Source organism: Osmerus mordax, chromosome 24 (genome assembly GCF_038355195.1).
Source record: "Osmerus mordax isolate fOsmMor3 chromosome 24, fOsmMor3.pri, whole genome shotgun sequence".
Lineage (NCBI taxonomy): Eukaryota > Metazoa > Chordata > Actinopteri > Osmeriformes > Osmeridae > Osmerus > Osmerus mordax.
The window spans coordinates 4,969,586-4,990,096 of NC_090073.1; the positions used below are offsets into that span (position 1 = coordinate 4,969,586).

Below are 20,511 nucleotides of genomic sequence, written 5' to 3' on the forward strand. Positions count from 1 at the left end.
CCCTAATCGCTGTTGTCCTTGTGTGTCTGGGATTCCCGGACTGGTGTGGGACTTGTGTTTGGGTCCATTCAATATGACCACTCAGTGAGAGGTTACCCACATCTATCACACCCACTAAGTGACACACAAATGTTCCTGTTTTGCTTTCCTTTCTCACCTCGTCCCCTCTGAAGAGGGGGATTGTTAAGACATATCAGGGTGCCTAGTCTAACAGAAACACACACACTATGGCAAAAATACCCAAGTTCAGTTCTCTTGTGTGCTTCCAGTGTTAAAAAAAAAGTGTAGTATTATTATAAGAAAATGCAATAGTATGGTTATAATATTTGTCCCTTTCCTGCCACAGTACATTCCTTGTTTATGTGAACTTACATGGCAAATAAAACTGATTCTGATGAAATAAACTGTTATAAACTCTGTAATATCGTATTGTAGAGAATGTAAGTTATATGCAGAAAGCAAAGAGTTTTGACCATTGGTCAGTAGGGTTAATATAGTAGACTGCTGCACGATAACAGTGCTCCCTAACCCTGACACCTAATAGACTCTTCTTCTGAGTCATCAAAATTATGATTAGTTTTTATAAAAGCCCAATGTGTGCCCGTGTGTGTATTCTGTGTCATCTCTCTCAGATGACTGGCATGGCCCTATGTGTGTATGTGCTTTTGTGTATGTGTGAGTCAAGAAAAACCCTAAACGGAAATTTCAGGGGTTCTATTATGCTGTTGTATATAGGCGAGCTGAAAATAATGTCAATATGAGAGTTAAGGAATCACACACTGATACACTTCAGTTTCTTATTTTACAAATAATGTTACTAATGATCTGATGTCCATCCACTAATACCTGTACAGTTAACATTTTGAGTAATTAAAAAAGAAGTCCAGACCATACATAGAACTTGTGAGGGCCCTCCCCCATCGTGTAGATAGAAAAGAGAAGATGTCTCAGCACAGGTCCCTATGGGACTCCCACATGAAGTGGTTGGGGTGATGAAGCAGAAAGATAAGCTTGCACACACAGACACACATTCACACCCCACTGTTGTAGTCAAGACCACCTAAACCGAGACCAAGTCATGACCAAGACCGGAGTGTATCGAGACCGAGACAAGACCAAGACAAATTAGCACTCTTAAATTAGTACCGTGTGCTTATGACCTGTTTAATGTTTTTTTTTCTTTTTTCTCTGCTTTCACATCTCTCTCACCCCAGTGAAGGAGCGCGGTACCGCGACCTTTAATTTAACATGATTAAGTCGGGAGAGGTATGCAGCTGACATGAGTTAACGTTGATGTAACATAACTTTATATTCATCATTAGCTGCATAGCTTTATGTGGCCTGGCTCGTTAACACAAACAACATTTGTCAAGCAACTGAAAAAAAGCATTCGTCAATAATACACACACATGCACACACACACACACACACACACACATCCTCCCACACACCTTCAATTGTGGGTGTGCACCCCCTCTTGGCCCTGAAAAGGTCTGCCATTGACCACTGATCAATTAACAATAATAAAGATTACAAATAATGATTATTACATTACTTTTATACTGTTTTGTATGTTCTGAATATAATAAACAATGTTTGATCTTTACCTTGCTATATTAGCTCATGGGAACATGGAACGTCAAGGCAATTTCTAGGGGAGCCCTATCTAAAGCCTAAACAAAAGCTAACTAGCACCATGAATGTGGCATCTTCTTTCTGTGCTTGTGAAGCTATGTTGATTGTCACCCCCCTCCCATATTGTGATTCTATTTAACTGCCCTTCATTCTTGGTCCAGTCCTCTGAGATGCTCTATTGAGTGGATCGGACACCTGCACCTGATCTGTAATAAATACTTTGATTTTGTCTTGAACTTGTATTTGGTCATTGACTTCATTGACTTGGTACTTTCACAGCAATTGGGTACAATGAGAGACTTCTTCAGCCCTGATACACAATGGATACTTTTAAAACGTGTATGAATAGCCTACTTGTTTAAATTGGATACAAAAAGGGTTGGTTAACCACAAACACTAATAGGGGAAGGGAGATGGTTCTCTTTTTAGTTCCTGGTATAGGGAAATGAAACCTAGAATACTTCTAGGTATGTTTTTTTTCAAGTGACTGAAGGAGCAGAGCCCTGTAGTGTCATGCCCACGTCCTTGCCCCAGTTCACCTGTGTGTTCTCTTTGTGTCTGTGGTGGCCTGTGTCTGTGTCTGGGTGAGGTTTTCAGTTTGCTTGTCTGTTCTAGTCGGTCTCATCTGTGTCTAGTTGGGTCCGACTGCGTTTTTCCGGTTCCTTCCGTGGTTAGTCTTTGTCGGACCCTTTCCACGTCTAAACGCGTGCCCTTCCACTTCCTGTTTCTGAGTATCCAACACTTGTTCTTGGGATCCTGCCTCGGTCACAGCAACTGGGCCCACCCGCTCCACTCTCCCTGTGACATGTAGAGACTCAAGTTACTCTGCATCATTCGTTTGTTTTTTTTAAGAAATTGGTTGCTACCGTGAATGATAAAGATAGAACGTGTGGACAGGGCAACACACTTGAAACTCTCTGGTAACATTTCCAGACAGTCCCCTAGAGTTCAGTGATAACCATGCTGTTTTTATACACAGACAAAGAAAGGACTTGCGGTGACACCATCTCGTCATAAAACTCAATGACTCAATGAGGGGAGACAGGGCACTGTAGAGCTGCCATACGTAAGCTTCAAGAGCATTGTGTTCCATCAAATAATCTATGGGTTGGCGAGCTCAGCTCAGTCCCTTTACTTACAGTTTGCGCTGATTTCTGTAGGCAGACGCTATGGAATACAAGAATCCCCAAAATAGGTTGCAGGACATTTGTCCCCAGTGCAATTCAGTCACAATCCATTTTTTTTAAATTGATGGTGTTATTGGTTTATATGATGCATGATGTGTATACTGCTATACAAGCAACGCAGACCAGTAAGGCGTAAGGACCACCATTGAATACCAAACCTCAAACCATAGATGACTAGATAGTAAGTGACTAAATAATAATAGATGACTCTACACTGTACACTCCTCTGACGAAGTGAGAGGTGCTATTTACACCCAACATGCCTCTCATCAATGACATAAATGAATGTTGTCAATATATGCAAATATGTGTGTGTATGTGTGTTGCTAGGGCAGTAGACTTTGCAAAGCTCCGTCTAAGACATAGACTTTAATGTAAATTATTGGTGTTGCCGTCATGCTAGCTCTCCAAGGACCACTCTTCAAAGGAAACCCCTGGGACTCTCCACAGGCCGCCCCCTCCCATGGATACTCACAATTTTGCATCTTTTCCTTCATATTCAAACAACACTTTCATGAAAAATGCAAAAGGGAAAATGCACCACGCCATCCCACGCTGCACAATGAATTACCTTGTATTTCCTATCTGGTCAATCAGCTCAGTTTCTGTGTCATTTTGCCCATGAACTACCCCCTTACAGCGTACGGCACACGTGCGCGTGCGTGTCAACGCTTTGAGAAGCGAAATGTAGGCTGATTATTACAACATAATTAATTTTATTAATCGGTCGTGACCGTTTACTGGTGATAAAAAGTGTTGCATTAATGAAGACGTTTCACAGTCAGCATGATAACACTAGAGGGGGGGGGGGGGGGGGGGTTAAATCCACTATTGGAATTCACATAGGCTATAACCCTAGTACCTAGTCCGTCCTCACAAAAACACACCACACACACCCCAGGAATTCATATTTTCACTTTGAATCAGTGTATCACTGGTCACCATGCAGAGGAGCTTCGGGTCACCCAATTTACCCAATTTTACCCAATACAAAAACAAATAAAAAGTATTTTCTTTTAACCTTCGCAATATGGGGGGTCTGAGACAGCCCAACGGTTAAAAGAAAATGCTTCACTTTGTTTTTGTATGCGATAAAATACGACGGTGGGTCACAACGACTAATGGGTCAGAATGACCCGAAGATAACACAAGGGTTAAGTTTTCTCCTTGTCGACAACCATAACCACCCACTCCCATTACCCAAATACCAGATATAATACCAAATATCAGTCATAGAAATTGTAACGAAACCCCCAAACCGCCCCCCCCCACCCACACAGTTGTGAGATTGAAGGCTGTGTGGTTGGAGGTGGGCAAAACCGTGACACCCACATTGCTTATTAGGGTCATATAAAACACAGAAGAAACCTCAACAGTTTAACTAACTGTCAACTTGATCGCTGATCTGACTCTGTCGACGCTTGGACTAGCAACGAGTTTTCTTTAGCATGGTAAAAAGAACAGGAGGATAGACAGACGCTTTTTAGATTAAAACGTAAATTTAAAACATGGCATACTGTAACTGTGATGGCAATTATCGATGAGTTCTTGGCGTAATTATTGTCTAATAGTCCGCTGAACAAATTCAGCAGTCTTATAGCATTTAACACAATATCAGTATTTTTGTAAATAATATCAATTTCTGCTTCATTAATTCAGCATGCTATTATTTGTCCACTCTCCGCTGGCATCCTCAGAATATTTCAGGACCATGGGTCTTCCTACTGCTCTGCATACATGGGGGCCACGGACTCACCTCTTTCCCTGATAACTGTAAGTGTGTGTGTGTGTGTGTGCGCGCGCGTGCGCGCGCGTGTGCGTGTATGTGCGTGTGATCTACATCTTATACTTTTTGTGTCTTTGCTTTGCTTTGTCATCATGAATATGAATGCCCTCTCACTCAGGCGAACGATTTGTGTGTGTGTGGTGTCAGTGGTCGTAGGCAAGAGTGAAGGCAGTGTCACCCTGAACTGTCCCAAGGAGCTGAAAGGTGAGGTGAAATGGAAGTATGAGCGCGGCGAGGACGTGTACACCCTGGACGAGAACGATTACGACATGGAGGGGCACAGCCTGACGCTCTCTGACCTGGGTGGCCCGATGCTGGGGGAGTACAGCTGCTGGGGCCAAGACGGCAAGCTGTCCTCCTCATACGTGCGGCTTGATGCTGAGGAAGAGGAGGCAGACACCACTGGTAAGTGTGTGTGTGTGTGCGTGTGTGTGTTTGTGTGATCTACTTCTACATATTTCTCTGATCTCTAATAATTTTTAATAGACTTTAATACAGCAGCAGGTTCAATGCTCGCATTGTGTTCAATAAAAATAAGATGTACCTCTATCTCTCTGTCTCACCTCTGATTCCTGTACTTGGTGCTATACTGTCGGTTCTGTTGGTTTTGGCCAGTATCACCCTGTCACTGCCCTGGTTCCTGTGTTGATACAATTCCTTTTCTCCAGCATTGCCCTGTCTCTGCCCTATTTGCTGTCTAAGCCCCTGTTGTCTGTATGTGTAGAGTCTCACCTGAGCTGCCGAGCCAGGTCCTACAACTGCTCCTTCACCTGCACCTGGAACAACAGCGAGGTCACCGCCCTGCGCCTGGGACTGGGCCCTGACTGGTACCAGAACAACCACACCACACAGAACGTATACTGTACATACCAGTACACATCCACACGGACAGACCTGTCTCACCGATCATTCGCCTCCCTTTTATGTCTCTAGTTTGGAGGGTAAGCCTTCCTGCCCCTGGGTCAGTCCCGATAACGGAGAGTCCAAGGGACTCGAGGGAGGCTACACCTTCACCCTCCTCCACCCCTTCTCAGCCTCCTCCGAGGAGAGCACCGCCTTGCTGGTAACCGCAGAGGCCATCGACGACCGCTCGTACTTCAGGGAGACCAAGCAGTTTTACCTGAGAGACATTGGTGAGTAGGGCCGTTTGCGCGGATGTGAGTTTGTGCTCGTGTGTTCGTGCACGTGCGTGCGTGCACGTGTGTGTTGAGATGAAATCCCGAGAGGTTTGAGACCATTGGCAGCCCCGCTTCGTCACAGGTGAAGCTAAGTACGCTCACTGGCTGGAGTGATGCGTTTGTGAGTTTGTGACGAGCTGACAGAGGGCCCTTTGCATATTTGCAGTTCAACCTGACAGCCCACAGGACGTGAAATTTCGGGTGGAGAAGCAGATGTTAAAGGTCACAGTGGAGCCTGCGCCCACCTGGACCACGCCCCGGAGCTTCTACCCTCTGGAGCACGAGATAGAGTACCGGAAAAAGGACGACGGAAAGGTACTCAACCTATCCTGCTGTACATCCTTACGTTAGATACAGAAACACACACTATACATTTACATTTATGCATTTAGCAGACGCTTTTATCCAAAGCGACTTAAGAGAGAGCTTTACAAAAGAGCATAGGTCACTGATCATAACAACGAGATAGCCCCAAACATTGCGAGCAGCCAGAACATGAAGCATACATTGTGAAAAACCAAGTGCCAAAGGGAAGAACCATAAGAGCATGCAGTTAAACAAGTTACAATTAAACAACATGAAACTATACATTGTTCCATTATGTACGGAAACACATACATGCACCAAAAAACACATGCACTCTGTCTAGAAAACACTCTCATACAAAATCAGATTCACCGAACTGTGGAATCAATTAATGAATCGATTGATTAATTGATTCATGAATTAATGAATTCATCTCTTTTATTTTTCCTTTTCCTTATGTCTCTTTCTCTTCCTCCTTCCCCCTTTCTCTCGGTCTCCCTCCCTCACTATCTCTCTCTCGATATACATCTATTTTTCTCTCTCTTTCTTACTTTCTCTCCCTCCCCCTGTCACTGCAGGTGGAGAGGTCGACCACTGGCCTCATCCCGAGGGAGGTGAGTGAGCTGAGAGTGCGTTCCAGAGACCCTTTCGTCCTGTCTACCTGGAGCCAGTGGAGCCCCTGGAAAAATGTAACCCACTGAGAGATTTCCTTCCTGACCCTCGACTTTGTCTAGACTTTGTCTTTCCTTCCCCTGTCTCCCCTTGTCACTCTGTACGATTACACTCACCCCCTGCCTCCCTGTCCTTCTGCATCCTCACCCCTGCCTCCCCCATCTCCTCCCTGGATCTCAGCACTGTCACCCTCACCCCTGTCCTTCTACATTGTCACACCTGTCTCACCCGTCTCCCTCTCTGTGCCTCTAGCTGCCACACTCACCACCCTACCCTCTTGATTGGTTGCTTATTTATCTTTCGTAAAACGTAATTTCTATATTATTTAACTATTTATTCGTTAATCAATTTATTTATTTATCTATCAATTTATTTATTTTGTTCATGTAATTTATCAGTAGGCCTAGAAACTGTGAAATGGGTTTATCATTATAATTAAGATATTATTCAATGCATATTTATTTTTTTACGGTGGTAGTGAACCATAATCTACTTGAAATACCATGGTATTTCTCTTATATAATGACAATTTAGGCAATAGTCTTGAACTGCTGTGTCTTTCAATGGAGAAGAGCCAGGTTAGGTTAGCGAGCCAGCTATACAGTACAGTATTGTGGTGTGAGATGTGGCACTGTCTGACTTATGGTGTTTCGGTGTAACCTGGTGGTTTGGTCTCCCCCTTGTGCGGCACAAATCTTCTGGCTATTAAAAGCCTCTGTGTTTCCTGCCCTGTACTTCTGTTTCCTTGTTTATTTGTGTGTGAGTGTGTGTTTTGTGTTATATACATGTGCGTGCAACACCTTATTTCAGCATGTAAACACTGTACTTTTCCCCATATTACAAATGCTATTTGCTAATGTATTCATCATTAGGACGTGTCCTTATTGAAAAGCATAATGTCAACTACTACACTGGGCCCCTGTGGTTGCATGATCACAGTCATCATTTGTCAGAGTTATTTCCCAGTTTGCACGTCGCAGCTAGAATAGGCTAGGGTTAGAGCGAAACTCAGATGAACAACCAGCGAGGATTACAGTTGGCTGGTTTCTTATGACCCACAGATAACTGTCATCCCATCCCAACAACATGCTGCCCTGAACTACATTTGTTAGTATCTTAAATGACTAACTATAAAATACATTCGTACTCAAAGCCAACAAATTCAATCTCACGATAAAACGATTCTGTCGCTGCACGTGCCCCCATGCCGTAGACTACAATCATGGGCCTCTGTAACACAAGTACTAGGTGTATTCTCAGATTACACACAGTCTGTGTGGTTATAAGCAAATCCTAACAGCCTGTAATTTCACAGGACTACAAAATACCAGCAGTACCCCTCATGTAACGTTAGATACTTTATACAGTACAGATATACAGGAGTAGCACTATACATTTATATTCTTACATATTGCAGGACTACATTCATAATCTTACATAGCCATAGCCTAGATCAGTTGTTCTCAACCCTGGTCCTTAAGTACACACCTTATTCAAATGAATGGTCGTTAAGAGGCTTCTCCTGAGCCAGATAACAACCCATTCATTTGAATCAGGTGTGTTGGAAGAGGGAAACATCTAAAACATGCAGGACCAGGGGTACTTGAGGACCATGGTTGAGAACCACTGGCCTAGATACTGTACATTTAGTCATTTAGCAGACACTCTTATCCAGAGCGACTTACAGTAGGACCAGCACTACATTCTTGCAATATATTTTAATGTATAGTAACTGTATATGTCACACTATATGACTTTAGTTGCCATTGTTATTTGCCTAGATTTGATGCAAACTGTGTCTTTGTAAGGAAGTTTACTCATTCATAGCACACATGCACCAGCGCCGCAACCTCAGACCCACTTATGAACAGAGTGAATGAAACCTTGTCTACACTTTGATTGACAGGTGCCTTTAAAACGCAAAGAAAAGAAGAAAAGGATCTGCTGCAAAAACAAGAAGAAGAAATGTAGAAGAAGACATTTTTGTCATAATTTGGCCCATGACAATGCTCTTTTGGTGCCAATTGCCATGGCAGACAACTGACAGCTGCAGGAAGCAAAAATGCGTTTTGGATAATAACTGTTGATTATTGTTGGTTGTTAACCTTAAAAAGATAATACATGTGTCTTGATCCAAAGGCTGAACAATTGCAACTTATCATAGACTGACTCTTACTTGTGTTTGAGTAGAGTGTCAGGTTACAGCTGTAACCTAGTCTGTTTCCTCCAAATAGCGTCCCCTTTAGTCTTATCTGTTTCCAGACAAGATATATCTCAGCAAGTTTTTGATGCATTTAAATTTTTTGTGTTATTTCACCTGCTGCTTGGCCCCGTCATTGCTGCTTGAAGCTAGCCTATAGGCCTATTTTAAAATATATTGTAGCCTATACACTCTTACACAATGTAGTTAATCGTGTTAATAACGGTTTATTATTTCTCTAATAACAAGGCTACTGCTTATTTCTGGCAGAAGGCTGCGGTCCATCAGGACCAAAACCTCACGCCATAAGAACAGTTTCTTTCCATCTGCTACTGGCCTCTTCAACAAGGCCAAGGACTCCCATTGACATTCATTCACTTATTTAACTATTATAAGTCCATCTAATGGCAATTCAGTATACATAAGCCACCTTATCTCAGTATCCGATTGCACTATGTTGACCACTCACGGTGCTCATTCTATTCTGATTTTTATATATACTTTATTTTATATTTAAATTGTTGTATTCTTAGATTGTTTAGTTCTTAGAAATAGTTAAACTTTTGTACTTTTACTTAATTTAAGATTCGTATATGTTTAATGCTTTGCACCTCCCTGCCACAGTAAATTCCGTGTTTGTATAACATACATGGCGAATAAACCGAATTCTGATTCTGATTTGGGACTGGTGGGCCTAATTGATGGTGTGAACTCAATCAGTTTAGAGAGGCTGATCATTGACTAAATAAATTCCTAATATGTGAACAAAGGTGCGCTGCTTTTCTTCATGTTCATTTGTGTGCTTTGTGCCGTCAACGTTGTCTGTAAAGCAGCTACGTGTACCACTCATGGGGTACCACTACCACCTGCAAGTGTTACTGAATGGCTCTGTCTGTTACGAGACGGGCTTCAAGATTTGTCAATACAGAATAGGGAACGCATTCTCGTTAGCCAATCGCTGTAGATGTGCCATTGTCAAGACCCGCCTACGTATACTATAAACCTTTGGAGATATCTTTCGGATGAAGTCGTATGAATTATTATCATTGACCAACTGAAAATACTTAATTAACGTTGTAACTACAATGGAGCTCCTGAGAATTTTCTGGTGTATATATCTTGGCAATGTCTTTATACACTGGTGTTGCGTGTCAGGTGAGAGAACCTTTTATCTGACTTGCTAGCTGGATATGTAGCCTAAATAGCTAGCTAGTGCTGACTGTGGTCAATGGGCTACTGAAACTGTTCTTCTTACACGAGAACTAGCTAGTTAGCTTGCAATTCAAGATAATTCATCTTGCATTGTCAAGATTTCTTTACTCCTCCCGTCAATAGCTCCCTGGCTATTAAGCAATACTCAGTTTGCCATGTTTTATACATAATCTAAACTCACTTGCATATATAGTGTCGCAGGGATGACGTTTTATTGTAGGCCAACCCGGAAGTTAGTGTCGCATTTCACTCGACATAAATTCATATGGGATTTTTCCATTGGCTTTTGGATTATTGCAGAAAATAAACTCTGTAGCAAACACACGTTTATGATACCCACACGTTTTGTTCAGAAATATAATCCTCACCTATGTACATAACGTTGTATGATTTTTGAAGAGTAATTGTAATTGCCATAAATTCAAAGGTAACGTAGCAGTCTATGAACGAACTACACCACGGTCGCATGACTTTTACATCACCACAACCATGTTTCAAACTTCTTATTTCGCACTTCATCAAGAGTTGGTTAACAGTATACGTTTGTATTTTTGTAATATACTGTAGGCATTATACCATATTATACCTTAATCACAAATTAGCTTTGCATTACAGTGAGCTTACCAGAAGTGCAATACAAGTTATCTAGAGCTATAGCCTATATCTCATAAATATTTCTATATGGTTCTGAACCTCTATCCCAACAGCAAACACTGTAGAATCAAGATCTTAAAATGTAAAAAATACAAATAAAACACCCACTGACTTACACATTCCCATTTCCCTCTGCATGTCCAGGTCTTGGGGTCAACGAATTGTTATATTTCCGAGTGATCAGCCCTGAGGACATAGGCTACATCTTCAGTGCTGCGCCCGCCAAGGATTTTGGAGGAGACTTTGTGAGTGTGAGAGCAGCCAAGCCAACAAGTCTTCCTTGATCTCCCCTCATCGCTCTCTCTCTCTCTCTCTCTCTCTCTCTCTCTCTCTCTCTCTCTCTCTCCCCCTTTCACTCTCTTCTTGCTCACTCTCTCAATCTCTCTCCCCTGCTCCGCAGGTGTCTTCCTATGATGAGATCTACTTGGTGCCAGCAGAACCAGCCGATGGATGTTCAGAGCTCAAAAACAGAGGACTGATTCACGGACAAGTGATCCTCCTGGAGAGGGGGTAATGATGTGTGTTTGGTGATGCACTGACAACCCGAACTCTCTCCCGGAAAGGGGGGTGGGGGTCATCGTGTTTGTTTGTGTCTGTCTTTGTAATGCGTCGATCCATTGTAGAAAAAGCTGTCTGCGTAACTCACGTGCCTCCTCTACCCGACGGCTCCCAGTCTCATCCTGGCGTGTGTCCGTGTGCAGGGGCTGCTCCTTTGTCCACAAGGCCCGAGCAGTGGAGGAGGCTGGGGGCACGGCCGTGCTCATAGCGGACGACGCAGCGGACAACGACAGCCAGTTTCTGGACATGATCACGGACGGTAGCACAGCCAAGCCCAGCATACCTGCTCTGTTCCTGCTGGGACGGGATGGGTAAGGGATCTTGCTCGCTTGCTTTCTCCCTCGCTGTTGTCCTTGACCTGTCCTTCTCCCTCCCTCATCCTCCGACACTCTGCCTAACTCTTCACCCCCTCGTTATTGTCTTTGTCTCCCTCCTAGATTGATGATCAGAAGGTCCCTCCAAAGACAAGCCCTGCCCTGGGCTGTGATCTCCATTCCTGTCAATGTGTCCTCACTGGCCTCTTTCCCTCTCAAACAGCCCCCCTGGACACTGTGGTAGCCCGACCACACACACACACACACTCACAGAGGTACCTGCACATTCAAACACTTCTACAAACAGCCTCTGTAAGTGCTTGAACACACAAAGACACCCTGATGTAAACAAACCCCCTGGAGTCTCCGGTTGGTTAAGAGGGAGAGACTAACAGTGTTAGTGTCTATCACCCTGGACTCCGATTGTCTGTCATTAGAGAGGAACTCTGACATCCTACACTCTGTTTGGCTATTATTGGGAAGGAACAACGCCATCCTGTATTTGGATTTGCTTAGACTGTGACTGGAATTACCATCCTGGACTGGTTAGTACTGGAGAGTTCTCTTAAAGGGACACGCACGGACACACCTGGTCTGGGGGTCGGCCCATTGCTGGATGATGCTCTGAGTGGACTACTTGAACGCAAACACGCCTGCAGATCCTCAGATCTCACTGAGATGGATGGTGCTGACTCACATGTGGACCTGTGAATAAGTGGAGACTGGATGGTAGTGGGCAGGTGGTCGCCAGACTGATAAATCATCCTTGTGTGGCTGTTGCCATGATTAATTACAAGCACATGACCTGTGTAACAGGCTTGATTATGTTTGTGGATTGATTAAAACCCAATTGTAGAAAAAGAAATAAGGGTAACAGTACACCTGTTAAATCAAGGGCTGCACCGCCAAGGACTGTGGACTGCTGACCCATACTGTACACCTATTGTAGGCCACATGACAAGCTAGTATTGCTGTAATAATTGTGTGCTACTCAGGTACAGTCTGCTCTGGAGTCGGGGGATGGGGGGTGGGGGGGTAAATTAAGGAGTCTAAATTGTTTTGTTTGGAATAAATCTATTTAGGATAAGAATTTCAGTAAATCTCCTGATGTGTTTCTGAGGAAAATAAACTGTTATTTGTACTGCTTTCGTCACTCTTGAATGTAAACCCTTCAACAATGACATTTCCTGACTTAAATACAATTGATGCAAAATATATATACATATAGAACAACCACAATAATACTTCTGTAGTGGACACAAGCACCTCAAACAATACTGGAGGCCAGTGAAACATCAATTTTCACATTGTAACTTGTTTCAGCATTTTAACACAAACATTTACAAGTACCCAAGCAAAATTAAACTCAACAGCTTAGGGATGTCCTTTATTTTACTGTTGGGTATTACGATGTATCGTTTTTGTTGTTTAAACTTTCAAATTATGACACTAAACAGCTTACCATGACAGAATAGCTTCTTCAGTCATCCTGCAGTCCTACAGCGCCATCTAGAGGAGTGAGTTGTAGGTAAGGAACATAGGAAGGGGATGAACTAGTGAACTGAAATTGAAAGTAGATTTCTGACAACGAAGCAAGACGCCATTTCAGGGTGTGTGACAGACCTGGGAGTTATATGCTGTGAACTTTAAAAAAGGTAAAGAGGAAACTTAATTGTTCTGGTCAAAATTACAAGATAAGGATACTCTGCAGTAGGCTATATTTAAATATTAGCAGCAGCATTTTTCAGAAACCATGGCTGAGAAATTTGAGAGTTACTTGAACTGTCACGTCTGCTCAGAGACTTTCAGAGATCCTGTGTCTCTGGGCTGCCACCACAGCTTCTGCTCCAGCTGTCTGAAGAAGTTCTGGGATCAGGCTAAAAACAAGAACTGTCCAGTCTGTAAGAGAAAATCCTCTAAAGAGATTCCAGGTATCAACTTTTCTTTGAAGGATTTAGCTGACTCATTTGCTGGGAGACAGAAAGCAGGATCGTCTGAAGAGAGGAGAGGAGAGGAGGAGGTGGAGGTGTGTAGCAAACACTCAGAGGAGTGTAAGACAGTGGCTGGTGTCGTCAGAGAGTCTGAGGTGCTCTGCAGTCTGCACAGTGAGAAGCTGAAGCTGTTCTGTCAGGAGGATAAAGAACCCGTCTGCGTGGTGTGTCAGACCTCCAGAAAACACAAATCTCACACCTGTGTCCCAGTAGATGAAGCTGCCCAGGATCACAGGGTGAGAGGAAGAAGATTGTCAGATAAACATGGTGTTTTGAGATCAAATATAAGGACACTCTTGAAGTAGTTAAAGTTTCCTTTAATGGATGATACTAATTATTTTTCTTTTCTGTTGCCACTGCATAATACCTTACAATAGCTCTTTTCTTATTCATTATAGATGAAGATTGTAAATGTCTGTCATGTGTCATTTCAGGAAGAAATTCTGACTGCCCAGAAGCCCTTAGAAAAGAAACTAGAGTACTGTAATAAAGTTAAACTAACGTGTGAAAAGATTGCAGAACACATTGAGGTACAGTACAGTACGTGTTAGCCAATGCTGTGACCCACAGGCATTGAATTGATCAGTAAAGATTTGTTTATTATGAAAAAACGAATAATAAAATGCTAATGTGAGGTATTCTCTGACTCTAACAGACCCAGACAGTAAACACAGAGAAGCAGATAAAGGAGAAGTTCAACAAGCTTCACCAGTTTCTACACGAGGAAGAACAGGCCAGGACTGCAGCTCTGAGGAGAGAGGGCAAAGAGAAGAGTGAGACAATGAAAGAAAAGATTGAGGGAATAAACAGAGAGATAGCCTCACTTTCAGACACAATTGAAGCCATAAAGCAGGAGCTAAATGCAGATGATGTGTCATTCCTCCAGGTAAGGATGTGTTTCAGTTGACAATTCATGCTATTCTGAAACATGGTTTTGATGACCATGCTTATCATTGCCCTTTTCTGTTCATCAGCACTTCAAAATCACAGAGAAGAAGTACGTGAATTTATCATTAATCTTTTCTTTGTTTTACCTTTAATCTCTACCCTCATCAATACTGATCATGAACATTTGTTCCAGAGCCCAGGTCACACTGCCGGATCCACAGCTGGTCTCAGGAGCGCTGATAGACGTGGCCAAACACCTCGGCAACCTGGCCTTCAGAGTGTGGGAGAAGATGAGGGGGGTGGTCAGCTTCACTCCTGTCATTCTGGACCCCAACACTGCATCACGCTGGCTCTCTCTGTCTGATGATCTGACCAGTGTTAGACACACAGGCTCAGAGCAGAAGCTCCCTGACAACCCAGAGAGGAACACCAAGTACACCACTGTTCTGGGTTCTGAGGGGTTCAGCTCAGGGAAGCACAGCTGGGAGGTGGAGGTGGGGGACCATCCTGTCTGGACTATAGGTGTGGTCAGAGAGTCAGCAGACAGGAAGGGAGAGATAAAAGTATCCCCAAAGTATGGAGTCTGGTGTATAAAGCAGAGGAGTGGTAAGTACACTGATGGTCTGCGTAAGACTCTCCGTCTGAAGAGGAGACTCCAGAGGGTCAGAGTTCAGCTGGACTGGGACAGGGGGGAGGTGTCCTTCTACGACCCTGAAGACATGACTCACATCCACACTTATAAAGACTCCTTCACTGAGAAACTCTACCCATACTTCAATATTGGAGAAGGTGGTGATGCCAAACACCCTGATGTGAAGATCTGCCAATCAGAGGTGTTGATGATTGAGGAGGAGGAGGAGGAGGAGGAAGAGGGGGAGGAGGAGGAGGAGGAGGAGGAGGAGGAGGAGGAGGAAGAGGGGAGGAGGAGGAGGAGGAGGAGGAGGAGGAAGAGGGGGAGGAGGAGGAGGAGGGGGAGGAAGAGACCAGGTGGGAAGATAATGATGAGGATGATGATGTTTCAGACTTGCTTGCCCGCTACCTGCAATCTAGGGACTTAGTCTGACAACCGGGAGGAAGATCCCACCTCTGCTCTGCAGGTCACTCATGAAGGATGTTAGTGCTGTTAAATATTAATATTTCTGACAGCAGAGCAAGAGGTTGCCAGTTCAAATGTCTCCCTGTATGTTGCTTTAGATGAAAGCATCTGTTAAATGAACACATTATTATTGTTATGATAAACGTGTCAACCTGTCCAATTCAGGTAACATATGATCCTACATGTATGTTAGTCACATCCAGTATGAAGGTGTTGGAGTTGGGCCTCGGCCCTCATACTGGGTCTGTTGTATCTCTGTTGTATCTCTGTTGTATCTCTGTTGTATCTCTGTTGTATCTCTGTTGTATCTCTGTTGCATCTCTGTTGTATCTCTGTTGCATCTCTGTTGTATCTCTGTTGTATCTCTGTCATCCTCTGCTTCTATGAGAAGGTAGGATGCAGTACTGGGGATATGATGTCATACCTACAACATGTAGATATTCTTTATATGTGTGTTTCGTGGGGAGGAGGGCTTGATCATGTATCGTGTATCTAGATCTCTGAAAGGAGGTGTGGTGGAAGGCGGGGGTTGATGTATTCATGTTAAGATATCTTTGTAGTGGAGTTATATAATAATGACTGGATCTAGGGGTTCTGGGGTGATGTAGTAATGACCTGAGGTATTGATGTTGAAGGGGATTTTATCACTGTCACAGACATTTGGGAGTGTGTTATTTGTAGCCTCTGAGATGAGCAGAAAGTTTGTGAATTCAAATCATTATATTTTAAAATATGGGTTTAGGATTAAGCAGCTTGTATGTTGTCCTATGCCTTTTTGTGTTGTTTGATTTCTGCAGTAAAATAAATGGTAAACTGATTGCAAATTGTTTGTTCCGTGCCTCTCATGTACAACCGGATTTTGTGAATCTCGAATCGGGCATATCTCTGCAAGTCCAGAGAACAATGTAGGATAGATACTAGAGATTGTCTAGTAAAGTTGACCTTTTTGGACATGTACCCGATAATGTCCCACCTTATGAAATCACAAGAAAATACATGTTACATTTTTCTTACTTAAATTCTCATTTTATTGATAACACCTTGACACATTTCCTTAAGTTAGAGAAACACATGTAGTACATTGGAGAGAACAGAGCCATAACCTGAAGAATCAGAGAAATACAGGATCAATATTATTATACAGAAGAAACCCAAACTGAGGAGAAAGAGCCCAGGAGGAACTGGAAAGAGCCGACTGTTGAGAGAAGATGGAAGGAGGTTTGAAACCGAGGGAGGAGGATCAGGGAGGCAGAGATCCTCCAGAGTGGTCAGCTCAGTGTGGTCAGGGCAGGAGGGGCTCCCTGCTGGGTGGGAGGAGATACAGGAGTCTCAGAGAGACCACATTCCTCCTGCTGACTCCCTCCATGATAACTCACTGCTATGGGGAGGGGGGAGAGAGCGCTGTTGTGTTGTGGCAGGTTTAAGTCACCAAAATGCAGTGGCAACTTGACTCTTCAGTGAGCAATTTCAACCCTGATACAGTAGTGTCAGTAGGTCTATGCTGGGAACATGGAATTTTGTGAAATCAATCGAATAATAGCTACAGCATTTTATGACATGGTTCAAAGGTGTTCTATATAAACTTCACAGTCTATAAAAAACATATTAGCAGTCAAAGCATTTAGCAATGGTGTGCAAATCTGCTCCCTACTTGTTAGTGCTTCAGGTGTGCTTGAGTGGTCCGCCCCCTAGTGGATTTCTGGTGGAACTGCAGGTGACCCTGCTGCCTCCAGCCAAGCAGGAACAGAGTTCTGCTGCTCTAAGGAGAGAAGCAAAAGAGTTCTGCAGAGAAGTCATGTTTTTGGTCTCATTAAAAGATGTTCAAATGAATCCATCTCTATCCTCTGTCTGGTCTTGATGCAGATTGATCCATTTTCTAATAACCAACCCACATCTTACAGTAGCATACTTACAAGAGTTCAGGTTAAACAAAATAATTGTTAAAACACACCCACAGATACTGAAAACACAAACATGGATATGAAAAACATGTACCTGTATCATGGCTACAGTGTAGCAATACCTTTCACACCTCATAAAACCAGACTTTCCAGTGTAACTTGAGTAGAACTGAAAGAGTACTTTCCCTCTCTTGTGGAGAAGAGACGGTATTGAAGGGAGTGAGATCGGCACAACAACTAACTAACCTCCTCATGTGTTTCAGAGGAAAATAAACTGTTCTTTGTACTGCTTTCACCACTCTTGAATGTAAACCCTTTAACAATGACATTTCATGAAGGAAATAAGACTATAGATGCTAAACATATTTCAAAATATATACACACAAGAACAACCACAATAATACTTCTGTAGTGGACACAAGCACCTCAAACAATACTGGAGGCCAGTGAAACATCAATTTCACCATTTTCACATTGTAACTTGTTTCAGAGTTTTAACACTGAAACGAATGACCCGGAATGACTGAGTTGTAGGTAAGGAACATAGCAAGGTAAGAACTATGAACTAGTTAACTGAAATTGAAAGTAGATTTATGACATTGCATAAACAAAGCAAAATGCCATTTCAGGGTGTGGGACAGACCTGAGAGTTACGTGTCTCTTTTAAAAGGTGAAAGGGAAACTTAATTGTTCTGGTCAAAATGACAAGATAAGGATACTCTGCACACACACACTCAATTGTCAATTGAAAGGTGGTACGTGATAATCTTTCTCTGTTTATACAGAGAACTGGAAGGATACAGAGGTAGAGAACTGCTTCCAGAGGAGGATCTCATCCATCGAACCTCCCTTGTGATCTTCAAGGAGCCTGTCACACACAGCTTCTGTTTACAGCAATACTGGAAAGATAAGTACTCTCTTCTTGTTAGATTGTCTTGTTTGAAGGAGAACTGTTTGGACATGGCTGAAACCACCCTGACCAGCTCTCTGAAGACAGTGGCTGGTGTCGTCAGAGAGTCTGAGGTGCTCTGCAGTCTGCACAGTGAGAAGATCCGGCTGTTCTGTCAAGAGGATAAAGAACCAGTCTGCTTGGTGTGTCAGACCTCCAGAAAACACAGATCTCACACCTGTGTCCCAGTAGATGAAGCTGCCCAGGATCACAGGGTGAGAGGAAGAAGATTGTCAGATAAACATGGTGCTTTGAGATCAAATACAAGGACACTCTTGAAGTGGTTAAAGTTTCCTTTAACGGATAATACTTGTGGAAACTATTTATAATTTCTGTTGCCACTGCACAATAACTTACAATCTCTCTTTTCTGATTCATTATAGATTAAGATTATAAATGTATGTCATGTGTCATTTCAGGAAGAAATTCAGACTGCCCTGAAGCCCTTAGAAAAGAAGCTAGAGGACTGTAATAAAGTTAAACTAACGTGTGAAAAGATTGCAGAACACATTGAGGTACAGTACAGTACGTGTTAGCCAATGCTGTGACCCACAGGCATTGAATTGATCAGTAAAGATTTGTTTGTTATTTAAAAACAAATAATAAAATGCTAATGTGAGTTCTCCTCTGACTCTAACAGACCCAGAGAGTAAACACAGAGAAGCAGATAAAGGAGAAGTTCAACAAGCTTCACCAGTTTCTACATGAGCAAGAACAGGCCAGGACTGCAGCTCTGAGGAGAGAGGTTAAAGAGAAGAATGAGACAATGAAAGAAAAGATTGAGGGAATAAACAGAGAGATGGCCTCACTTTCAGACACAATTGAAGCCATAAAGCAGGAGCTAAATGCAGATGATGTGTCATTCCTGCAGGTAAGGATGTGTTTCAGTTGACAATTCACACTAATCTGATACATGGTTTTGATGACAATGCTTATCACTGCTCTTTTCTCTTCATTCAGCACTTCAGAATCACAGAGAAGAAGTACGTGAATTCATAATTAATATATTTTTTGTTTAACTTTTAATTTACACCCTCATCAATACTGATCATGAACATTTGTTCCAGAGCCCAGGTCACACTGCCGGATCCACAGCTGGTCTCAGGAGCGCTGATAGACGTGGCCAAACACCTCGGCAACCTGACCTTCAGAGTGTGGGAGAAGATGAGGGGGGTGGTCAGCTTCACTCCTGTCATTCTGGACCCCAACACTGCACATTCCTGTCTCTCTCTGTCTGATGATCTGACCAGTGTTAGACACACAGGCTCAGAGCAGAAGCTCCCTGACAACCCAGAGAGGAACACCAAGCACTCCACTGTTCTGGGTTCTGAGGGGTTCAGCTCAGGGAAGCACAGCTGGGAGGTGGAGGTGGGGGACCATCCTGACTGGAATATGGGTGTGGCCAGAGAGCCAGTAGACAGGAAGAGGGAGCGTCATGCATCCCCAGAGGATGGAGTCTGGTGTATATTGCAGAGGAGTGGTAAGTACACTGATGGTCTGAGTAACACTCTCCCTCTGAAGAGGAGACTCCAGAGGGTCAGAGTTCAGCTGGATTGGGACAGGGGGGAGGTGTCCTTCTACGACCCTGAAGACATGACTCACATCCACACTCATAAAGACTCCTTCACTGAGAAACTCTACCCATGCTTCTCTATTGGACGAGCTGGTGATGCCAAACACCCTGACGTCAAGATCTGCCAATCAGAGGTGTCTGTGTCTGTGATGTCATCCCAGTGAGGTGTATGGTAGTTGTAGTCCCACTCCTCTGAACTGCTGAGTGGTCAGGTTTCATGTTGCTGTTCCCTGAGGAAATCAACCTGGTTGATGATGATGATGATGGTAAAACATGCAAGAGGAAGATGTATGTTAGTCACATACAGTATGAAGGTGTTGGAGTTGGGCCTCGGCCCTCATACTGGGTCTGTTGTATCTCTGTTGTATCTCTGTTGTATCGCTGTCATCTGCTGCTTCTATGAGAAGGTAG

The 20,511-nt window shown here is 43.3% G+C and overlaps 3 protein-coding genes and 1 pseudogene across 3 annotated transcripts; all 4 read left to right on the forward strand.

The window, feature by feature from the left end:
- Positions 1–1,248: 1,248 nt before the first annotated feature.
- On the forward strand, positions 1,249–8,910 carry il12b2 (interleukin 12B 2). The gene is made up of 8 exons (XM_067228467.1): positions 1,249–1,266; positions 4,520–4,595; positions 4,756–5,013; positions 5,333–5,435; positions 5,542–5,741; positions 5,953–6,101; positions 6,671–6,781; positions 8,671–8,910. Exons 1-8 carry the CDS (start codon positions 1,249–1,251, stop codon positions 8,806–8,808), a joined length of 1,053 nt encoding a protein of 350 aa, XP_067084568.1. The 3' UTR covers positions 8,809–8,910.
- A 1,044-nt stretch (positions 8,911–9,954) lies between these two features.
- Positions 9,955–12,719, forward strand: LOC136932646 (protease-associated domain-containing protein 1-like). The gene is made up of 5 exons (XM_067227835.1): positions 9,955–10,119; positions 10,975–11,075; positions 11,231–11,340; positions 11,532–11,699; positions 11,826–12,719. The coding sequence occupies exons 1-5, from the start codon at positions 10,050–10,052 to the stop codon at positions 11,944–11,946; spliced, it is 570 nt and encodes a 189-aa protein (XP_067083936.1). The 5' UTR covers positions 9,955–10,049; the 3' UTR covers positions 11,947–12,719.
- Positions 12,720–13,310: 591 nt separating this feature from the next.
- LOC136933087 (E3 ubiquitin-protein ligase TRIM35-like) lies at positions 13,311–15,644 on the forward strand (annotated as a pseudogene).
- A 2,894-nt stretch (positions 15,645–18,538) lies between these two features.
- LOC136933088 (E3 ubiquitin-protein ligase TRIM35-like) lies at positions 18,539–20,275 on the forward strand. The gene is made up of 5 exons (XM_067228468.1): positions 18,539–18,742; positions 18,947–19,042; positions 19,168–19,398; positions 19,488–19,510; positions 19,595–20,275. The coding sequence occupies exons 1-5, from the start codon at positions 18,539–18,541 to the stop codon at positions 20,262–20,264; spliced, it is 1,224 nt and encodes a 407-aa protein (XP_067084569.1). The 3' UTR covers positions 20,265–20,275.
- The last annotated feature ends 236 nt before the right edge of the window (positions 20,276–20,511 follow it).

Coding starts and splice junctions, on each gene's coding strand:
- il12b2 (XM_067228467.1), top strand. Junction 5,742..5,952: donor GTTTTACCTGAGAGACATTG/GTGAGTAGGGCC, acceptor GCATATTTGCAG/TTCAACCTGACAGCCCACAG. Junction 6,102..6,670: donor GGAAAAAGGACGACGGAAAG/GTACTCAACCTA, acceptor CTGTCACTGCAG/GTGGAGAGGTCGACCACTGG.
- LOC136933088 (XM_067228468.1), top strand. CDS start 18,539: ATGGCTGAAACCACCCTGACCAGCTCTCTGAAGACAGTGGCTGGTGTC. Junction 18,743..18,946: donor AAGCTGCCCAGGATCACAGG/GTGAGAGGAAGA, acceptor GTGTCATTTCAG/GAAGAAATTCAGACTGCCCT. Junction 19,511..19,594: donor TTCAGAATCACAGAGAAGAA/GTACGTGAATTC, acceptor CATTTGTTCCAG/AGCCCAGGTCACACTGCCGG.
- LOC136932646 (XM_067227835.1), top strand. CDS start 10,050: ATGGAGCTCCTGAGAATTTTCTGGTGTATATATCTTGGCAATGTCTTT. Junction 10,120..10,974: donor ACACTGGTGTTGCGTGTCAG/GTGAGAGAACCT, acceptor CTGCATGTCCAG/GTCTTGGGGTCAACGAATTG. Junction 11,341..11,531: donor GTGATCCTCCTGGAGAGGGG/GTAATGATGTGT, acceptor GTCCGTGTGCAG/GGGCTGCTCCTTTGTCCACA.